At 41.2% G+C, this 23,473-nt stretch overlaps 1 protein-coding gene across 2 annotated transcripts; it reads right to left on the reverse strand.

The window, feature by feature from the left end:
- Positions 1-965: 965 nt before the first annotated feature.
- On the reverse strand, positions 966-23,361 carry LOC100194707 (beta-taxilin). 2 transcript variants are annotated; one of them, XM_014205191.3, is made up of 10 exons: positions 23,205-23,361; positions 21,646-21,987; positions 20,812-20,903; positions 19,986-20,156; positions 7,937-8,131; positions 5,373-5,492; positions 4,990-5,064; positions 2,893-2,985; positions 2,580-2,675; positions 966-2,373 (listed from the first exon to the last, which is right to left on the reverse strand). In XM_014205191.3, exons 1-10 carry the CDS (start codon positions 23,338-23,340, stop codon positions 1,324-1,326), a joined length of 2,370 nt encoding a protein of 789 aa, XP_014060666.2. In that variant the 5' UTR covers positions 23,341-23,361; the 3' UTR covers positions 966-1,323. The 2 variants fall into 2 exon arrangements, with proteins under 2 accessions (XP_014060666.2, XP_014060665.2); XM_014205190.3 differs by lacking the exon at positions 4,990-5,064 and adding an exon at positions 5,103-5,177.
- Between the last annotated feature and the right edge of the window lie 112 nt (positions 23,362-23,473).

Genomic DNA, 23,473 nt, shown 5'->3' on the forward strand with positions numbered 1-23,473 from the left:
GTCAGTGTGGAGGTTTTGGTGGAATGTGAATGGTTCCAAAGGCCTCATCTGGTGGTCACAACCATGAAGTAAAAGCCTTGAAGCTTTGTCATCCTCTTGGTGAAACTGTATTTACTTACATCACTTGTATGTTTGCAGAGGCTATTTCAGGCATCAGGATGACTTCCATAGGTTGGTGTAGATATGATCATAAAGTGGGACATTGGATAGGACTTGAGTTTCTACTACTTTTGTCAGTTTCTTTATTGAGTGACAACTAGGTGTTTTGTTCTAATGGAAGATATTGTATACAATTCTTGTGCGGTGTGCAATCTGCTGAACCAGTAATACAATCCAGAACATAAACATGATATTCACAGTGATCAGTGGCAGGTCTAATTTGTTTTCCCTGGGGCACTCAACACTGATCTGTATTTATTAAAAACTCAGGGTCCTCTGCACTATTATTATCATGCACACATTAATGTCCTCCTCAACGGATAAGCAGATGGAGTTGCCATGGCGACTTGGTGCCTGTCATTCTAATGTTGTGTGCTTGGTGGAGGAGAGTTTGTGTAACTTCGTTATTTTCCCAGAACACAGACAGACCACGGCCTGGCCAAAACAACCCACTCTGGGGATACAGACTGTCTGATACAGATTATATTTTTTAAAAAAAATGTGCACTGTCCTCTTGGCTTTTTTGGTTGGGTTGCCATGGAAACTACTGTAAGGATCCATCCCTAAATTATTGTGAAAGAGCGGCCGTGTGTCTTCTGAGCCGTTTGTGATGTCCAGTTAACAATTCATACAGAGAGAGAGAGAGAGAGACTGGTCCAAGTAAAAGGGACATGTAAGCATTGTAGGGCATTTATCTAGCTACATTGCATCTTTCAATATTTGGTCATATTAGATATGAGTTTTTATTGTGTAAACCAGAGAAGTGGGCCTATAAAAACATTCCAAAGAGCACCGACATGTCTACATAATTTTCAATCAGATGTTTATTGAAGTTACATTATAGGGTTCAGATGGAAAAAAAGACAGTGGCTTTTATGATGCTGTTTTGCAAACCACATTTGGCATTGAAAGGTTTTTAGGCTGCAATGTCCTGAATAACCTTGCTGCCCATTCTTTGGTTATGCCAGTGTATTTCTAAATGGTATAAAACAGTAAATCTCTGTCTGTCGTCATCTGCTATACAACTTAAACATACTTCTACTGCACGCCATGACTTTAGATACGCCAGTATATAGACACACCAAGCTGGATTAGATATCTCAACCATAACACCAGGCACAGGCACTACAGTACTAACGATCACACAATGACACATTTGTCGGTTCAGCTGGGCTTCCTTGCATTCTTCTTCTTTGGTGTCGGCTTCTTGGCAAAGGGCTCTGGCTGTTTTGGGGGCTCTGGCTGGACTGGTGCTTCTACTTGAGCTGGAACCTGTGCTGGTGCTTCTACCTGTGAGGGAGCCTGTGCTGGTTCTTCTACCTGTGAGGGAGCCTGTGCTGGTACTTCTACCTGTGAGAGAGCCTGTGCTAGTGCTTCTACCTGTGAGGGAGCCTGTGCTGGTGCCTCTACTTGAGCTGGAGCCTGTGCTGGAGCTTCTACCTTTGAGGGAGCCTGTGCTGGTGCTTCTACCTGTGAGGGAGCCTGTGCTGGTTCTTCTACCTGTGAGAGAGCCTGTGCTGGTGCCTCTACCTGTGAGGGAACCTGTGCTGGTTCTTCTACCTGTGAGAGAGCCTGTGCTGGTGCTTCTACCTGTGAGGGAGCCTGTGCTGGTTCTTCTACCTGTGAGGGAGCCTGTGATAGTGCTTCTACCTGCAAGGGAGCTTGTGCTGGTGCTTCGACCTGTGAGGGAGCCTGTGCTGGTGCTTCTACCTGTGAGGGAGCCTGTCCTGGTTCTTCTACCTGTGAGGGAGCCTGTGCTGGTGCCCTTGCATGTGCTGGTTCCTCTGCCTTTGCTGGTGCCTCTACCTGTACTTGTGCTGGGGCCTGTGTTGGTTCGGAGATCTTCTGGGCCTCAGCCAGTTCTGTAGACTCTGGCTCTTCCTCGCTGTCAGAGTCATCGTCATCATTGTCTCCTGTTGACGGGGCCAGTAGAGAGGCGGCAAACTCCGCCAGCCTGTTCTGCTCAGCTCTCAGACGGGCCATCTCCTCTGTCATCTCTGGCTCCTCAACAATATCCATGAGGCTGTGGACTGGTTCAGGGGCCTGCTCCTGTGTCTCGTCCTTGGGTGTCTCCTCGGGGGCATTAGGGGTTTGACGGATGCCTTTGATCTTGGAGTACAGGATCTTCCTCTCGTCCTGGAGTGCTCGGCAGAGCCTCTCCAGCTTGTCAATCTTCACAACGAACATCTCATACTCATTCTCCTTCAGAGTCCTCTGTGGGAAAAGAGAGTGGAACAGAGAGTCAGGGACACTTGTTCATGCAGTTAAATTGTAGGCCGTCATTGTAAATAATAATTTGTTTTTAACTGACTTGCCTAATAAAGGTTAAATAAATTTTGACAAATTCAATTAAATAAACTTGTTGTAGCTCATTTGAATAAAGGCTGACTCTTTTTTATGTGTTTCAGATAAGTAGTTACCTCTTCAATCATCTCAGAGAGAGCCTTGTTAGTGCTCTCAAATCTGGTCTTCCAAACATTTGACTCTTTGTCTAGTTTCTTCATCTTCTTTGTCATCTATGAAGCAAAATGTTTGTTAGGTTAAAACGTATCTGAAAATAAATGTAACCTTCATCATTCTGAACATGTTTGATAGAAGCTTCTATCCCTCCAGAAAATAGTTGTTTTCTCATTTCAGGATTATGCTGACCTTCTATCACCTCCGAGCACTTGGCCCTAAAAATACACTGTATATTTTAAGGATCAATGATTTTATTTTAAGGATGCCAAATACCTTCTCCATTTCATTTTTGAAGCTGGCATACACATCGTTGCTCTTAGACAACGTAGTCTGGAACTCTTCAAACTTCTGGGAGTACAGAACAAGCTGCAGAGAAACAGAGAAATTGATTTCAGGAGATTGCATGTTGACTTCACATGTAGCAATAATATGCATCTATTCACCCCAGGAAGAATCAGATCTATGATTTTAACATGATTTCACACCAGAAACAAATGTTCTAAACTTTAAAGGGAGATGAGAGAGAGAAAGAGCCAGGGGGGGTTCAGCAAACATTTGGTCATTCATGAGGGGGCTGACAATTCTTTTCCTCTGTGTATATTTTCCCTGACAAATAAGGACTTCCAATAAGGCCACTTATTGTTGGTATGCCTTGCCAGCTAGAGTTAACAGGCTAATCTCTGGAGGCCCTCAGGGGAAAGCAGTATTGCAGACACAGTCAGTCTCCAATATTCAAACATGTCTCTGCTAGCCACCCTGTTGAGATCAACTGTCTTTATTTGGAAGCTACTGGTTTGGCACAAAAGCAAAACAAATGACTGGACACACTTTATAAAAGAGGAAAGGCTTTTGATTGAATATGTTTTGTATTTCATAAAAGCTCACTTAATACAGATCAGTTTCTGTCTGAAGGCTGATTCGGCCATTTCTTTGTGTGATCTAAATCTATGTCTGTTACTGGACAGAGAAATTACGTTTGACATTCCCCGTCAATTAGATTGGAAATGTGACATGGCTTGGTACAAATATGTAATGAATCGTATGGGTACTGAAATGCAATATTAACTTAATTTATGTTTTAATATTACTTTGTCATTTGATTTAGTTGGGAGCCAGGCTAAGGTTTCTATTGAGAAAACCCAAGGCTTTACATAATGGCAAGGTTTCTCTGCAATTAATTATAACCATATGAACTGTCAGCTATAAATGCTTTTCGGCTGGATTCATAAATTATTTTTGTATGATTTATCATTTAACATAGTGTGTGTCAGCCCAACTAATTTCATTGTATAATTTGCTTGCACCCATACAATGATTGTACCACATCCAATAAACATAGCAATTGTGATTTTATCATAATTTTCAAATGGAATAATCAATGGTACTGGAGTATGCACTCAATGTTCCAACAGAAAAACAGTGCTGTATTGCATTGATGCAATCATCACTTTTATTGACTCCATGTCATATTAATTGCAAAGCAATAGTTTTTTTTGTATTCCCATGATGCAGTGGGTCATCCTGCTGGTTCAGGGAGAGAAAGTTGCTCTTGCCTTGCCTGCTGCTATCATGGGAATTATGACTGCTCTCTTTGCTGGTTTAACCATGTACAAAGAAAAATGTGTACAATAGCTCAGCTAACAGGTGTTCCTTCCTTTCATATTAAGTGCTATGTACATTAAACCATATAGTTATAAGAGAGGAGAAATACGATTTGGGATTACTCTCAAATGAGGGGGTCACTTTGCCAATGTTTGGGGGGATATTGAAGGGCTTTAGATCCCAATGGACAAATACACAGAAATAGATTAGCTCTCTTTTAAAGGCCCAGCGCAGTCGGAAATCTGTTTCCCTGTGTTTTGTATCATATTGCACAACAGCTGATGAAACTAACAATGTAAAAGTGTGAAGATATGTTATCAGCGTTATTTCATAATAGTTGCTGGTTGAAAATACAATCTACACAGGACCTTCTAATCAGCAGGATTTGAATAGGTGGAGTTTTGGCTTGCCTGGTGACATCACCAGGTGGTTTAAGTTAATATAGACCAATAACAAAGAGAGTTCCAAACCTCTCTGCCAACAACAGCTAGTTTTCAGATTGCATATGCCTCCCACGCCCCACTCAGATCACTCCCAAACAGTCTTAGCAAAATTCTTGCTTAAGATTTTACAATTTTAATGGAAAAGTTTTACAGTAAGGTGCTTAATTGTAACCAATAAATTATTTGAAATTAAGATAAAAATGTCTGTATTGGGCCTTTAAAACACATTGAGCAATCCAGAGGACCTTAATGGGACTGTGCCTGCCTTTGACCTGAAATAAATGGTTTGAATAAGAGTGCTTGACACCATATTGGATATATTCACCTGAGCCTGCATGACTGTCTCCTGCTCTCTCAGAAGTTTAGCTTGTAGTTTCCACTCAGCTGCGTGTACCAGTAACTGGTTAAAAACAAAACACACGCAAAGCACAAATGTACCTTTTTCTTCAACTGCAACTCTTGCTCCTTCAATGTGTAGCATTTCTTTGTTTTGTCAATTGCCTCCCTAAGCAGCTAACAACAGAGACAGTGAATGGTTACAATACTCATTTGTGTGAGCATCATATGCACAGTAAGACTTATTGGTTGTATACTTGAAAGTAAACCAGAATTAGAATGTAAGGCAAATGATTCTCAACTATATTGACATTGCTTTACAGTACTTTGTGGGTAAGGTCAGTAAAAGTTGGTTAAAGTATAGTAACTCACGTATTCCTTCTCTCTCTTGTGCTTCTCATCAGCCTCCTGCAGCTGTGCGTTGGCTTGCTCCAGTTTGGAATCAGACAGTTTCTGCTGCAGGTCGTGGTGCTTGAAGATCTTCTCCAAGCTCTGAGTGATAGACAAGGTGAGATTAGACACTTTGGTTTGAGAAGGGCCTCTGAGACATTCTGTACAGGTTATGACTCCATCAATTAGGATACATTTCACACTTTGTATCTAGCTAAAACCACCACCGCTATCCTATGTCTGTCTATGAGAAATGGTCATAAACGTGTGCCTTGATAAGTAATTAAGACCATTGTTGTTTGCCTACAGTATTTCATTGGAAAGTTCAGACACTTTTTATGATGCCTGTGAGAACAGACAAAATAGTGGGTGGAGAACCAATTAAAACCCAGGACAAATGCAAAAGCCTTAGTAAATGGTATAAAGTATTGTCTTCACCAGGGTTTTTATTATTATTATTATCATCAGGGCACACATTCTGATGAGAATACTGACACAAGATTAGTTCAATTGGGGAAAATAATTGTTTCTATACATATTGTTTATTTTCTGCGTAAGACTAATCTATTTTCTTTACTATGGGAAATAACCATATGCATAAACAGTGTGGCATAATCCACAAGTTTTCTGCCAAAAACAGCAGAGTTAATTTATGTCCATCAGCATTTAGCCAACTATCAAAGGTCAACTTGTATCCATTTTATGTCATAATTGCTTGTTCATCATTGCAATGTGTGGATCTAATCACATATTTTAATAAGACATTTTAGATGTTATTTGGATATCAAATAATCATGTCTTTCTGACAGTTAAGTGTGGTGTCAGGAAAACAACCTCTCACTCAACGTCAACAAAACAAAGGAGATGATCGTGGACTTCAGGAAACAGCAGAGGGAGCACCCCCCTATCCACATCGAAGGGACAGCAGTGGAGAAGGTGGAAAGTTCCTGAGCATACACATCACAGACAAACTGAAATGGTCCACCCACACAGACAGTGTGTTGAAGAAGGTGCCAGAGCGCCTCTTCAACCTCAGGAGGCTGAAGAAATTTGGCTTGTCACCCAAAACCCTGATAAACTTTTACAGATGCACTATCGAGAGCATCCTGTCGGGCTGTATCACAGCCTGGTACAGCAACTGCATCGCCCTCAACCGCAAGGCTCTCCAGAGGGTGGTGCGGTCTGCACAACGCATCACCGGGGGCAAACTACCTGCCCTCCATGACACCTACAGCACCTGATGTCACAGGAAGGCCAAAAAGATCAACAAGGACAACAACCACCCGAGCCATTGCCTGTTCACACCGCTATCATCCAGAAGGCGAGGTCAATACAGGTGCATCAAAGCTGGGACTGAGAGATTGAAAAACAGCTTCTATCTCAAGGCCATCAGACTGCTAAACAGCAATCGCTAACTCAGAGAGGCTGCTGCCTGCATAGAGACCCAGTCACTGGGCACTTTAAACAATTCCACTTTAAATAATGCCACTTTAATAATGTTTACATTGCTCATATCACATGTATATACTGTATTTTATACCATCTATTGCACTATGCCTATGCACTTTTGCACTTTGCCTATGCCTCTCGACCATTGCTCATCTATATACTATATGTACATATTCTCATTCACCCTTTTAGATTTCTGTGTATTAGGTAGTTGTTGGGGAATTGTTAGATTACTTGTTAGATATCACTGCACTGTCGGAACTAGAAGCACAAGCATTTCGCTACACTCGCATTAACATCTGCTAACCATGTGTATGTAACCAATACAATTTGATTTGAAGTGTTTATACTGACTACAACCAGCAGATGGCACTCAAGACAAATTATTAGAAACTCCACAAGTAAAAAAAAATATATATATATAAGAAATTGAAATCTTCTTATGTTTTACCACACCAGCTGCAGCTGTGTGTGGGCAGCAGAAGTGGTGCAACAGCCTCAGTGGCAACCAACTGCATGACAGATCCTGTTTTTCGTGCGTCACTTTAGGCTTGTCATTTTCCTGGTGTATTGTTGTGTGATTACATATGACATGCTATAGTGTTATTCAATGAGCGCCCTTTGCTGGCTATATCTCTGACTGTTGATGTGCGTAGGGAGCAATAATACCTCTAAGTGTCTCTATTCAAAGATCTGACTCAATTCTTTTGTCACAGCTATCTCACTGAACATGACGTACAAGTGTCTATTTCCTGTATAGACTTTTGTTCCTTTTGGGGACAGATGAATTATGATCAATAACAGCTTTGGTTATCAAATGACTCCATGACTGGAGCCTGCATGCATGGTCTTAGTAGGCCAGGGATTTTATTTAACCTTTATTTAACTAGGCAAGACAGTTAAGAACAAATTCTTATTTACATTGACGGCCTAGGAACAGTGGGTTAACTGCCTTGTCTGCTCGGGGATTCGATCCAGCAACCTTTCGGTTACTGGCCCAACACTCTAACCACTAGGCTACCTGCCACCCCAATGAGGGTGTACAGACATACAGACATATAACAGTGAGGTTAAGGTTATGTATTCCTGTTGTGTACCTCCTCTCTCTGCTCGTACTGGCTGATGATGTGTTTGAGTTTGTCTGCCAGGTTGGCGTTCTCCAAACACAGCTTGTTGTTGCGGTTACTGTGCTGCTCGATCTGAGCCTGGATGTCTGTCAGTGTGCTCTGGAAGTGAGTGGTGATCTCCCTGCGCTTCTCCTCGTCCTCACGACAACGAGCTAGGGTCTCCTCCTGAGAGATTAAGGGAGGGAGAGAGGTAGAGAGGGACAAGGAAGGGAGAGAGAGAGAAAGAGAGTGGGAGAAGGCGGGAGAGGGGGGGAGAGAGCGGGAGAGAGAGAGAGAGACATTCAGAAGCAGGGGCGGATTGGCCATCTGGCATTTCGGTCAAATGCCAGATGGGCTGGTCCATTTCTATCCCAGTGGGCCTGTCTAACTTGTTTTTTTGCGCAAAATGATAATTATCTGGCTAATAATGGCGGCCTCAAGGAAAATAATGGGCCAGTTTGGGTGCCTCAGGGAAAAGAATGGGCTGGTGTGTTAGAAATGCCAGGGTACATTTTTGGTCCCATACTGCGCATAGTATAGAGCACATACATGCTTACAGAAAAACCACCCAAAAAATTCCTTTAATACAAACTGAGGGCACGTCATGTTTAGGGTAATTTAGACCATATTGCTAATGATAATGGATCAGGAGCTATTGCTTCCACAGACATCCTGTTTGACTGTTGAGGCTTGTATTTCTGTTTTGCCTACTTTTTTCCCTTATCTCTCCTTTTTTTCTTCATTAGCCTCCCTAATTCATCAAGTCTGCAAACTTAAATGTAAAGGTCTGAAGGGGTAAATGGTTATTTATTTATTTCTCAATACCTTAAAACTTCTTAGGGCTAGGCGTTCCGTCAGCGGGACACCTGTCGACAACTTCCGGTGAAATTGGAGGGCACGCAATTCAAATAAATAATCATTACAATTATGGATATTAAACATCTAGGTACATACAAGTGTCTTATATCAGTTAAAAGCTTAAATTATTGGTAATCTAACCGCATTGTCCGATATAAAATAGGCTTTACAGCAAAAGCATGCCATGCGATTGTTTGACGACGGCGCCCCACATCAAAATATTTTTCAACCAGCACAGGCTTCGTAAAATCACAAATAGCGATTAAATATTCACTTCTATTCAATATTCAATCCTTCTTTATATCCCAAAAAGTCAGTTTAGTTGGCGCCATCGAGTTGAGTAATCCAGTCATTCAACATGCAGAGAAAGGAATCCAAAAAGCTACCGCTAAACTTTGTTAAACCAAGTGAAACTACGTTTCAATTAAATCCTCAGGTAGCCTAAAATGTAATTAAACTATAATAATTCATACGGAAAGAAGTATGTTCAATAGAAAAGCAAAATTAGCAAGTGCACGTCCTCTTCGTCACGCGCCACCAGACTGATTTCCAACTCTGACTCCCAGTACCAAAACTCAAAATTCTTCCTCGTTTGGGAAGAAACAAGCCTGAAACCTTGAACAAAGACTGTTGACATCTAGTGAAAGCCATAGGAATTGCAATCTGGGAGATGGAATTGCATAGGACTCAAAGCTATCCATTGAATGAGCATGGGCTCTCTTTGGATTTTCTCCTACCATATCGATTGTGTTATAGTCTCATACATTATTTTAACATTTCTACAAACTTTAGAGTGTTTTCTATCCAATGGTACCAATTATATGCACATCCTGGTTTCTGGGCCTGAGTAACAGGCAGTTTACTTTGGGCACATCAGTCAGACAGGAAGTGGATAAAAATAGACCCTAGCCTGGAGAAGTTTTAAGACCAAAAAAAGATGTTGCTTAAGAGATTTCATAGGTATGCTGCAATACTGTAAAGGCATCAGCATGCTTCAGTTCGGCTGGTGCCTAGCCAAACTATGCTAGCCGAACCGAACAAGTGTGCTTGCATACTCCATTAAAAAGCCCTCGCTTGAAAAATAAGAAAAAAGCGGCAATAGCACTGTTTCTCCATTTTGAGACGCCATAGCCAGTATACGCTTCCTGAAAATAGTCTGAATTAATCTAACATAAGAAATCTGTCATTAATTTTGACGTTTTTGCTAAATAGATCTTAATCGCGTTTCGTGGAGTATTTTTCAATGAAAAAATTTGCATGAAAACAAGTCATCTCTCATTGAATGACAACAAAGACTTTATTGAAGAATCCCTACTGTTGACCAATCACCGACGAAGGGGCGTAGACTTCGGCTCCGAACTTCGGCTTGCCTCCAGAAGAATGTTGTGTGCCACCAAAACCCAATTTTTTTTCACATCCATGGGCTTATTAACACTAATGAAAACAATTACATTATTAATAAAACATTATTTTGGTTTTAACAATGGCAATGCTAGCTATTCTCTATTGGAATTTGAAAGTCCTAAACTGTCCTATTAAACATTCCAGTTTTCTTGATATCCTAGTAAGAAATCAGGTTGATACAGCAATGCAACACACTTGATCCAAAAGGACGTACATAGAATAGAGAACCATTTGTACAAACTGACTGCTTTTCATAAGCCCCAAACATAACTAAAGGTGTAATCATTATGATACATAAGAAACTAAAAATTACCATCTTGGTTAAAGGCGGAGACCAAGAATGCATTATCACTTTACTTAAAGGTATCCATAATGGATAGAAAATTGCCTTTATTAATGTGTACGCTCCAAATTCATATGATCCTATGATTTTTGATTCTCTGAACAGCATATTTTTAGAATTAACTTAATTCCATCTGGTTATTGGGAGAGACATGAATGCCATTTTGGACATGTGGGACAACTTTAATAAGACCAAATACAATCCATATGCAACCAAGGCTCTCCAGCATATACTCCCTGATTAGAATGTCATTGATGTCTGGTGAGCACATCATTTTAAAACAAAAGAGTACAATTCAGAGGGGTTGGGTTAAATGCAAATGGCACATTTCAGTTGAATGCATTCTGTTGTACAACTGACTAGGTATCCCCCTTTCCTTTTTCCTTTCCTTTCTACTCAAACAGGCATAAATCATTCTCACAAATCGATTTCATACTATTATCTGCACCTGTATTTTCTTTAATTAAGAAAATGGACATTAGACATATGCGCTTGTCTGACCACCACGCTTACTACTGCCAACTTCAAATTTCTGAATCTCCTAAAAGAGCCACAAGATGGCGTTTCAACATTTCAGTACTTCAAAATCCTACATTCTGTGATCAATTTGAAATTGAACAAAATTCATAACGATCTATAAAAATTTAGTCGATGACCCCTGGATTCTATGGGATGCCACCAAAGGTTTTATTAAAAAGAATGCAACCGCATTTGTATCTGGGTTAAATAAATCACAATTAAAGGAAATATATTTGGAAGTGTTGTAACTGTGTTAGAATGTTTTCAACAAACACTCTTTTCAGACCAGGTAGCTATTACGCTTTCCAAAGTCAAGACAAAACTTAATTTATTGATACGACAGAGAGCAGAATTTGCCATCCATTGAGTTAGACTCACCATTACTTCCATGGTAATCGTCCCAGTCGTTTACTAGCCAACAAGCTACGCAGTAATGATCAATTAGCTGATATAGTAACTATTGCATCTAAAACAGGGGAATTATGATCAGAACTCAGATTAATCCATCAGAGATTCTCCCGCTTCTATAAAGAACTGTACACTCCTGATTTTAAATCCACACCAAGCAAGACTAAGTCATTTATAAAATAATGAAGAACTCCTCTTCTCTCATCAGAGGAAACCACCTCGCTGGGAGCACAAATCTCTCTCAATGAACTCAAAGGGGCATTGGATATCATGAATAAAGGCTAATCACCTAATTACAATTAGGTCCACTATTGCGCGAAATGATTAATACAGCCGTTCACAAAGGTTCATTTGGGAGAAATGTGCATACAGCACTAATTTAGCTTTTATTAAAAAAGGGTAAGGATGCCACCCAGTGTTCTCATTATTGCCCCCTTTCTTTGATAAACACATATATTAAACTGTTTTCTAAAATGTTGTTGTCCTATCTCGAGACGTTCTCACCCAAATTGGTTCAAAGCGAGTTTGTGAAAAAGTGTTTATCCTCAGATAACCTCCGTTGACTATTATATCTTAGATGCTTCATCAGAAACAACAACTCCTTGGGCTGTATTATCTCTCAATGCAGAAAAAGCTTTCGATAGACTAGAATGGTCATATCTCTGATCTGTCTTGGAACATATGGGAATTGGCTCCAATTTCATTAATATGATTAAAATACTATATGCCAATCCCTCAGCCATAGTTATTACAGGCAATATCTGTTCTGCTTCGTTCAGAATCATTAGAAGCAGCAGACAAGGCGATCCAATTTTGCCTCTGCTATTCTTATTATCCATGGAACCCCTGGCCCAGGCAATTCGTCTATCAATGGAAATAACATACATTTCCTTAAAATCTGATCACTTCGTCACATTATTCGCAGACAATATTTTACTTTATCCAGCCAATGTATCTCAATTGTTCCAAAACAAATTGAAACTCATGGATAAATTCAGCTTAATCTCAAGCTATAAAATGTCTCTACCCAAATCATCGCTACTGCCTCTCAAGACTCCAATGGAGGACTCCATCTCTACTTACGGAATCCCAATTGTTTCCCATTTTAAATATTTGGAAGAAGATACATTTCCTTCCTTAGATAAAACCATTGCCAGAACTTTAACAGAACGCTCAAATCAATTCAATCCGACCTCAGTAGATGGAATAATATCCCAGTTTCTTTAACTGACAGAATATCTATTGTCAAAATGAATATATTGCCAAGGCTGAATTTCTGTAGTTCAATGCTTCCCATGGCTTCTCCTTCTGGCTATTGGGATAAAATTCACAGTGCTGTTTCAAAATGTATATGGGAAGGTAAATGGTCCCGGATAAAATTAACACATTTACAAAGAGGGAAATATGTAGGAGGACTATCTGTACCAAACTGTAAATTGTATTTCCAGGTACTAGCATTTCGCCCCATCCACAAAATTGAAAAAAATAAATGTAACTGGAATCAAAATGGCATGCCCATATTCTAATATGTTACAATAATGCCTTGCGATCTGGAGGGTGGCCTTTTGCATCCCCCCAATGGTCCAAATGTGGAATCCGTACCCTTACCGATATCATGGACGGTAATGGTTTGAGAACATTCTAAGATTTGAAAGACACACACATTACCAGGCAACTCCTTTTTTTCTATATTTACAACTATGGAGTCATTTTAAGTTTGTTCACAGACTGTATTTAACACCAAGGAAACATTTTACGATTAAATTGGCACCAACTCTCTATCTGTTCACTGTGTCCTCTAAATCAGGTAGACACATTCCTTCATATGATGTGGGAGTGCCCTGCAGTTGAAGGCTTCTGGGGCAAAGTTACAAAATGAATTTCGAAGTGCATGAATTTAAATATTCAATGCTTTGCTTCTATTATGTTGCTTAATGATGATAGCGCCTTGAACCTCTCAATCAATCAGAGAAGATTACTGCTGGGAGACAGCACTCACTCTCTCCCATTTAACCAGTGGATACAATTACTAATAGAAGTTATAACATCAGAATTATCGACAGCAGGAATGAATGGTGCTAGTCAACGAACAATTGAGGCCTGGACAAATAGACTTGACTCTGTAAAGAACAATATAATGCGTTGATGTTTTATATGTCGGTATTTATTTGATTGTTTTTTGGTACCTGTAAACCCCACTCGAAAAAATAAATAAATAAACGAAACAAAAAATGTGTCACAAAAAACATTCAGTTGCTGGGGTCAGGATTGTGAAATGCCAGTTTCCAGACTTAGCTTACTGAGAAGCGAACCAAGCATTGCCAGAGTTTCTATCTTAAGACATGGCTGTTTATTTGACTGTGTTTACAAATGACACAGGCATAAGCTCCAACATGGGAAATGTACTGTAACTCAATTACACCCACCGATAAGTGCACAAATACAGAGCTCTTACAACTAAAGGAGCAAAGCACATTAATGCCAAGCCTCCTCAGACACTCTCTTACATAATGAGCTACCAGATGACAAGACATGATCTTCCACTTTCAGCAGCTGTCACATTCCAATTCAGATGAGCACATTTTGATTTACTTTTGTTAGCATGTAGAATTCTTGTTCAGATTTTTGCACATTGTTTGTTTGATTGATTTAGGATGTATAAAGAGCTGGCTATTTACACAAATCTGCATATTAATCGATTATACCCAACAGTCAAATGATCATCCTAACTCTGCTTTATCTCTGATTTCCTGTATCTTGAAATGTGAAGATGCTAGAAGGAGCAGAAAGAGATGGGTCAAGGCATTAGAGTCTCTTTCTCTCGCCTTTGATTTATAGTCGAAGAGCAGATGCCACAAAAGCCCAATGAAACCATCCCTCTTGTCAGAGAGCCGCGTCACAAGTGCCCTGTGTCTGAGGGGTCTCCTCTCTGAGTGGGAATCACACACACACACACACACACACACACACACACACACACACACACACACACACACACACACACACACACACACACACACACACACACACACACACACACACACACACACACACACACACACACACACACACACACACACAGTGCCTTGTGGCAGTGAGAGACGAGAGAGGGAGAGAGACATGGAGTCCAATTACCTCCCAAGGGGAGCAGAACAGGAGATTCAATACGTCCCAGAGATTGTGTAAGGGTTACACAATAGATAGGACACTGATCCAGTAAAAAGGGACTACTGTATTTGTTTATAGATCATTGAGCATTATGCCGTTGACTTATAGGGTGATTTATGATTCATAAACAAATCAAATGGCCAAACTGTGTACATAACTATTGGCTGTGAATCAAATGATAAGTGAACAACGGTTTCATTTATGTTGATTAAGGCATAAACTTTATCAATACCTAGAGTTTAGCTGAAGAGGTTTCACCTTTTGAGGGGAAGAACAGCAGTGGCAATGTGCCAACTCACAATAGAAAGCTTTCATTGTGCTAAACCTGTGACCTTTGCTAAAATTAGGTAGAGCCATTGGTCATGCTCTTTCTTTGAAATGTTACGCACGAGCCACTTATAATGGGATGACTAAACATACCGTATGTCAATCTATTATTTATAGATGTAACAGGACACTCAACCGTGTAAGGCCTAATTGAGCTATGACCCCCTCACATTGAGATCCCTCTGACTCAGGGTAGAGAGTCTTGGCGTTTTGGGAGTGGCGCCTTTAAGCATCCAACTTTTCGAATGACAATACCAGTAGAATGTATTTTTTAAGCACATTTCTACAGTGGGGTAAAGACATTTGAATTCAATCACTTTTTTGTCAGCACCCCTTTTAATTTGAATGAAACCTTCCATACGTATTTGCCCATGCCAAACCATTCAAGAGATAAAGCTGCTCAAAGTTGACCTATTTTGCATATCCCACCATATGATGAGACATCCATGTCTTCATCATTGGAAAATAGACTGATTGAAAAACATATTTTTTATATACATTTTGTCATATTTTTACCGTTAACGCCAATTACTTAAAAAAAAATGGAAACTCAGATTTTTCATATTTACAGATGTTGTAGCTTAGACCCTATTTGACATAATCTGAGTTTTTCGTTATTGTGTCTGCCATCGGTTGAGACACAACATGCTTTTGAATACAGGGTGGCTGATAAATGTACTAAAATTGGAATAAAATCGAAATTGCAACTTTCAAATGGTACTACAAAGATGGGTGGATGTCTACACATCAGATAATGTAGCCTTGAATGCGAATATGTGTTGTTTAAAATTATACTGTCAATCCTCCATAGGAAACCTATTGAAATCATAGAAATATAGATTTAAGTTGAAATTGGATGGTGGGTGGACTGGTGGCTATCTTTGTGGTTGTAATTAGAAGTTAATTCAATTTCAATGGTGTACCAGCTAAATTACAGTGGTCTGAAGGGATATATCCATTCTATTAATTATATTTCTATGAATGAAATGACACCCAAGAGCATGTTGTGTCTCAACCGATGGCGGGCACAACACAAAAACCTCAGATGACGTAAAGTAGGGTCGAAGCAACAACATATATGATTAGAACAATTTTATTTTTAAAGAAATTATAAAATAGTTTGACAACCCTGTTTGTAAGTGTTTAAGTGATATCACACTCAACCATTTATATTTTCCAATGATGGAGACATGGATGTCTCATGGTATGGTGGGGTTTGCAAAATGGGTCAACTTTGAACACCTTTATCTCCTTAATGTTTTTGGTATTCAGGTCCAAAAAGTCACTTTCTGACCTCTTCTTCCATTGGCAAACATGTACGAAAAGTTTAGTATAAATCAGAAGGGATGCTGTAAAAAAGTGTTTGAATTCAAATGGATTTATCCAACGAGTATAGTTGACAGGCATTGGCAGTAACATTTTCACTCTCCTGCATTTGATGTCTTATCTCCCTCATCAAGTCTATTTGAGTTTCAATACTCGCAGCTACCACCAGCAAGACATTAATAGAAACTTGATGGGTAATGGGCTTTTTCCATTAATGTGCCAGTGTGTCACCAGTGATTATCTTAATGTGAGCTCTAGTGTTATTTTTGGGGAACTGTGTTTCCATATAGCTAGGGCTGTAACGAGTGCGATGAGAGTCGGGAAGAAAGTTCAGGGAGTGAGTGTTTTAATAAATAAACGTAACATCATACAAAACAAGAAAACACAAACAACGTAGACATGACACAGAAACAGAAACAATGATGCCTGGGGTGTCACATCTGCTCCTGCCACAACCCATAGTGGTCATCCGGTGTCTGCTTGACCTGCAGCCATTCCCCCAGTACACTCTCTCTCTCTCCCCCTCCCTTTCTGTTTGTGTGTGATTGTGTGGTTGGAGATAGGTGTGCTGGAGTCAGAGCAGATCCCTACCAGCTGCAACTCGTTCCATTATCAAGACCTCTACAAATACTCAGTTCTGCCACTTCCACTCTGCCAGATCGTAATCTCTGCTCAGTCAGTTTATGCTTCTAGCCATTACTATTCAAGATCCTGTTACCCTGCTGTACCTGCTTGACGCTGTTTATCCTCTCACTGCAGTTTTGCCGCCCTGATTCTGTCTCCTGTTCCACATCTCACCACCCTGCTACTCTGTTCTGGACTCAACTCACCATCACTCCCTTGGATTCCCCTCCGGACCTGTTTACCCTGTCCCAACCGAGCTCACTCCAACCTCAGCCTCCACATCTGGTTTCCCACAACTCATCCGAACTTCCCTGGATCTGCACTTCATCTCTCCCTGTTACAATAAATATCTTGGTTCATTCATCCCTGTTTTCTGGTCTGAGTCTGCTCTTGGGTTCCTCTGTGCTGCTCTGCTTATCATGGGGAAGGAACCAAAGGGAGTGACATATATAGGGAAGGTAATCAGGGAAGTGATGGAGTCCAGGTGAGTCTGACGACACGCAGGTGCGCGAAACGATGGTGAAAGGTGTGTGCCGTAATGAGCAGCCTGGTGACCTAGAGGCCAGAAAGGGAGCACACGTGACAAGGGTTGACACTAGGGAGTTTTGAAGAGCAGAATTATTAACCTCTGCATCATCAGGACAGTTATTTGTGAGAAGGTGTTAACTGTGGACGGTGTTGTTAACCCATGTTCACAGTAATCCATTGTTATGTTAATGCCAGCCAAAAAGTGCCAGTGGCCAGAACTTTGGCACACTGAGACACTGGGGCCAGGCCATAGAGGTGGAAACACAAAAGTCTGAGCCTTTTGGGTAAACACTGGGGTAAGTCCTTAGTGGAAATACGCCATAAGAGTTGATAAACAGAGCTATCTGGACCCCTGACATTCAACAATCTAGGGTTGGCTGAGGTTGAGCTGTAGCAGAGTGGGTGTGTGCAGTTAAAATTGACAAAAGAAACAAGTTTCTTTCCACAAGGCTGTGGGGTGAGACATGGATGCAGCATGAGCACCACCATCTTCAACATATATATCAACGAATTGGCGAGGGCACTAGAACAGTTTTCAGCACCCGGCCTCACCCTGCTAGAATCTGAAGTCAAATGTCTACTGTATGCTGGTCTGGTACTTCTGTCCCCAACCAGGGAGGGCCTACAGCAGCACCTAGATCTTCTGCACAAATTATGTCAGACCTGGGCCCTGACAGTAAATCTCAGCAAGACAAAAATAATAGTGTTCCAAAAAAGGTCCACTTGCCAGGACCACAAATTCAATCTAGACACCGTTGCCCTAGAGCACATAAACAATATCTACCTCGGCATAAACATCAGCACCACAGGTAACTTCCACAAAGCTGTGAATGATTTGAGAGACAAGAAGGGCCTTCTACGCCATCAAAAGGAACATAAAATTCAACATCAAAATCCAGGAAAGAGCTGTTAAATTCTACAACCACCTAAAAGGAAGCGATTTTCAAACCTTTCATAACAAAGCCATCCCCTACAGAGAGATTAACCTAGAGAAGAGCCCCCTAAGAAAGCTGGTCCTGGGGCTCTATTCACAAACAGACCTCACAGAGCCCCAGGATAGCAACAATAACATAATTAGACATAACCAAATCATGAGAAAACAAAAAGATAATTACTTGACACATTGGAAAGAATTTACCAAAAAACAGAGCAAACTGGAATGCTATTTGGCCCTAAGCAGAGTACACAGTCGCAGAATACATGACCACAGTGACTGATCCAAAATTAAGGAAAGCTTTGACTATGTACAGACTTAGTGAGCATAGCCTTTCTATTGAGAGTCCGCTGTAGGCAGACATGGCTCTCAAGAGAAGACAGGCTATGTGCACACTGCCCACAAAATGAGGTGAAAACTGAGCTGCACTTCCTAACCTTCTGCCAAATATATGACCATATCAGAGACACATATTTCCCTCAGATTACACAGACCCACAACGAATTTGAAAACCAATTAAATTTGGATAAACTCCCATATCTATTGGGTGAAGTAACACAGTGTGCCATCACAGTGTGCCATCACAGCAGCAAGATTTGTGACCTGTTGCAACAAGAAAAGGGCAACCTGTCACAGATCCCTCCGTAACTTTCATTACGCACACCTGGCCCCTATTCCCAGTGATTAGTAATTGTATAAGTGTGTCCTTGGTTTACCATTGTCCTGTCGATTATTGTTACAATGTCAGTTGGTACGTGTGAGTACCTGTGCTGTGTGTTTTGGCTTTCGTGCCATTGTGGATTGCGCAGATGATTACGGGTCTCGTCCCGTGTGTTAATCATTGTGCGCTTGTGTTATTTATTCGAGGTACTCCTCGCTCTTTTGTTTGGGTTTCTACCCTGTGTTGTGTATAGTGTTTGTTTGGTCTTCATCCCTGTGCCTTTACACGGCACGCCGTCATTTGGGTGTAATAAAAAACCTTATTACGCATTCCTGCACCTATCTCCCAAATCAATCATACCAATGTTACACAACCAGAGAAGAACAAACACCATTGTAAATACAACCCATATTTATGTTTATTTATTTCCCCTTTTGTACTTTAACTATTTGCACATCGTTACATTGCCATTATATGACTTTTGAAATGTCTCTATTCCTTTGAAACTTTTGTGAGTGCAATGTTTACTGTTAGTTTATTGTTTATTTCACTTTTGTTTATTATCTATTTCACTTGCTTTGGCAATGTGAACCTGTTTCCCTTTCCAATAAAGCACTTTGAATTAAATTAAATTGAATTGTGGTGCGTAATCTTGCTTGAGACCTGATTCATGCTTTCTTTCAGAGCTAATGCCTATAGGCTTTAGCTCAATGTTTTAACATAGTCTTACGTCATGTGGATAACCCGGGTTCAAAACCTAGTTGGTCTTATGAACACCCACCCCGACGGTGTTGAACCCATAATGTTGAGTAGATTAGTGTAAAGTGGAGTTAGACTGGGCTGTGAGAACCCACCTCGAGGGTCTTGAGCCCATTATGTTGATTAGATTAGTGTAGTGTTAATTGAAGCTCTAGCTGAGCAGTGCGCAGTGATCACACACCTTGAGGGTCTTGTTGTGCCTCTGGAGCTCCCTGCAGAGGCCCTCCAGTTTGCTGCGGGCCAGGATGGCTCTGCTGTGCTCGTACTGGAGCTGGTCCCTCTCCTTCCCCACGTGGCCCTGCTTCCTCTGCAGGAACCTCAGCTGCTTCTGTTCCCCCCGACGCTCCTCCAGCTGTGGACCATGAAGACAGATGTGCTATATACATTACACTGGATCACAGCCTCTGCCCTCTGTACAGACTTGGGCTCTTTAAGCTGCTTTTGGCTAACAACCGACTAGGTGACTAAAAGCAGAAAAAATGCCCAAAGAGGATTTGGTATGGCTGGGTGGGTGGGTGGATATGGATGAGTATATATTTGTTTAATCTCGACACCCAACATCTATTTATACGTTCTGTTATCTTTTTCCTGGTGATACGATGAACTGTATATTAGGATGGCCTAAGGAACTATCCATTTATTAAACATGAAACTGACTGCGAGAGCCGATGTCTTTGATAATATTATTCATAATGCATAGTGTTCTTGATATCTCTGTCGAGGAATTAGAGAACCATGTTATAGCTAGCTGTATCACATGGCATATGACCTTGTGTTCGGATTAGCTTTTGCTGCCGCAGGCGAAAAATATTTAGGTCATCACGGTATGAGGCTGAACCCCTTCCAAGATCTCACCAGGCACTCTCTGTTTTCCCCGTTGATTCATTTGTGTGTTTTTATTTGTTTCCTTTTAACTTTCCCTCGTCTGTTTTATTGCCGCTGGTTACTGCTGTGCTGAAGGACTCTACTCTCTGGTGTGCTGATAGAGGGGAGAAGAGAACACTCACCAGTTCGGCATACTTCTTGAGGAGAGCATCCAATTTCTCCTGTGGTGTGTGCAGCTTGTTCAAACTTTGCATTAGTAGCGTGCCCTCCTTTCCTGTGTGGATAGAGATAAATCAGTAGGACTGATATTAAAAAAAGAAGGATGGAAAAAGCCCACCAGGGATCATTCTATAAATTTCTTCAAAATAAATACTCTTCTGAAGCCATTTCCTCAGCATGAAAGCCATTGCTTCTTGACAACTATGGCTTTGGAAAAGCAAATCAAATCAAATTGCTGAAAATGCGCAAGGAAGATGTTTATAACCCTCCGTTGCTGGCCTGGTTTCATGTTGTGGCAAAGAAACCAACTGTCTGCTATTGGTTAGAAAATACATGTTTGTGTTGCTTCTGCCCAGGACTTGTGTAACCTGTCCTCAAAACAGAATCAGACCATGGGGCACAACCTTGCTGTCATGTTAAGATACAGTAACAGCATGACTAGTCTACTCTTCCCTGTGTGAAAATGGGATGATGAATGGGATTAAGTGTAAACTGACATGCACTTTGTCTTAGATTGCAAGGGAAAGTTGTTAAGTTGTGACTAGAATAATTCCTCTGGACTATCTCATCAGCACACTGCTCTGTCTTTGCCCTCACAGCAACTGCTGTCAAACAACAGATTACAGCACAGCTGTGTCGAAAAACAAAGCCATTCTCCTGCTGAATGCAAGGCTAAGTGAAGACTTGACTGTATGTTTTCAATATAAATCAGTGTGGATGTTGTCTTTAAAAGCAAAACTGCACAATACAAAAAGGGAAGGGAGAAACAAAACAAAACGGTGACACTAAGCCCTCACCTAAGGCTTTCAGCAACTTCTTTGTATCCTTGTCCGTGCTGGCATCCTTGGTGGCTGTGACTTCATCACCTTGCTCTCTGCTGGCCTCCTCGTCCACCTCCTCCGTTTCCAGGACGATGCACTGTTTCTCTATCAGGCTGGCTGCGGAGCCATAGGTGTTGATGATCTCCTCCAGCTGACGACCAAACTCCTCCATGGGGTCCATGTGCTGGGCCTCCTGGGCCTGGGGTGGAGGGACCTGGGTCTCTGTGGTGACTGGGGACTGTGGTGGAGTCACCCTGGTCTGGGCTGGAATGACCTCTGCAGCAGACTGGACATTGGTCTCCATTTTCACAGATGTGGCTGAGATGGGACGGAGATGTTAGATACTAGTACCCATGTGGCAGATACAGAGAAACAGTGTAAAACAAACAAACTGAAAAGTATACTAATCAATGGTACCTGTGTACCACCTGCCACCTACATCTAAATCAAAATCTCCAAACTGCAATATATTTTTGTTAGACTAAAAGGTCAACAATATTTGAAAGAAATCTCATGTATTTAAATGTCTAATGTTTATTCTGATGTTCAAGCCCCTGTTCATCCTCATACTAGTCAGAGTATTACTTCCAAGCAAAGTAACTTTCAGTCTGATGCATGTGGTACAAATCACTAGGGGTGGTGAAAAATAGCACAAAACCCAGTAGCCTGTCAGGAGTCAGGACACAATACCACTGTGAGGATTTAAAGCTGCCCTGTCACAAATAGACCTCAGACGCAGCAGGCTCCCTTCCCACTTCTCCATTTCATTTAATATGGAATGAACTTAAAGTATCCAGAGGTTGTTTATCCCCCAGCTCTATTGCAACATGATTGCCCCCTGCTTATCAGGATAAAATTATCCCTAGTCCCCCTCTGCAGCCCTCTTCCCCCACCCTGCTTCCAGCGGGCAGGCACATGGCACCTGTTCTGAGGCTTCACTCTATTTTAGGAGCGTCTAAATATGGTCAAGCTATTTTGTATTCTAGACACGTATCTACTGATGTCAATGACGACGCTTTTACGTAGAAGTGGGAAAAACAGAGTTGACATTTTGTTCTGAATGTCTGCATTCATTCTTTGTTAGCTGTTATAAAAACCTGATGAGATGACATGTATTTTCTAAATGACAGTGTGCTTCAGTTGATTATTTGGAGCAGCTAATCACCTCCTCTGATAATGTTGAATTAAGAACGCACATCAAAAAACACTTGTCATCAGTGTTTGAATAATTTAGTGTGACTTCAGGCCAAATCAACAAGGCAGAAAACTTCCCCACCAACTCAATGCACCACCATGGTAGAGAACATGTATCTTTGCATATGTCGCACTAGCACAACACATTTGTCACTATGGCTTGACAGTAACGCCAAGAAACTTTGTCACCACATATCATGAAGCAGGTTTTTTTTTTTTTTACCAACCATCAGCTCTAAACGGTCCAGGAACACTTAGCACTAAGACCAACAAAAACTCAAACTTAACATGTCATTTCTGTACCTGAACAGTATGTAAAATAGTATGGGACAGCCACTTACCAGGTCCAGCGGGGAGAGAGAAGTGAAATGGGTCCAACAGGACTCTGGTGACTGAGACAACAACTGTGACAGGCAAGCCCCTTAAAATAACTTCCTGCAACTCAACTCGGCTCACACCAAGAGGATGTTGGCCCATCGAGGGGTGGGGGGTGGAGGGTACAATAATAGCCTTTCTGATCAGGCTTTCCAGAGGGGGGGCAGCTCCGAGGCCCACCCTTGACTGTCCTTTCTGGAATCTCCAGGGGCTGTTTTTAAATAAAGGTTTGGTT

This window comes from Salmo salar, chromosome 06 (genome assembly GCF_965601325.2).
Source record: "Salmo salar chromosome 06, fSalSal1, whole genome shotgun sequence".
Classification (NCBI taxonomy): domain Eukaryota; kingdom Metazoa; phylum Chordata; class Actinopteri; order Salmoniformes; family Salmonidae; genus Salmo; species Salmo salar.

What these genes read in the sequence shown, in the direction of transcription:
- LOC100194707 (XM_014205191.3), bottom strand. Translation starts at nt 23,340, where the DNA reads ATGGGCCAACATCCTCTTGGTGTGAGCCGAGTTGAGTTGCAGGAAGTT. An exon ending in CTCTCTCCCCGCTGGACCTG is followed by an intron (nt 21,988 to 23,204) that starts GTAAGTGGCTGT and finishes GTCCCATCTCAG; the next exon opens with CCACATCTGTGAAAATGGAG. An exon ending in ACAAGAGAGAGAAGGAATAC is followed by an intron (nt 5,065 to 5,372) that starts GTGAGTTACTAT and finishes GTTTTTAACCAG; the next exon opens with TTACTGGTACACGCAGCTGA.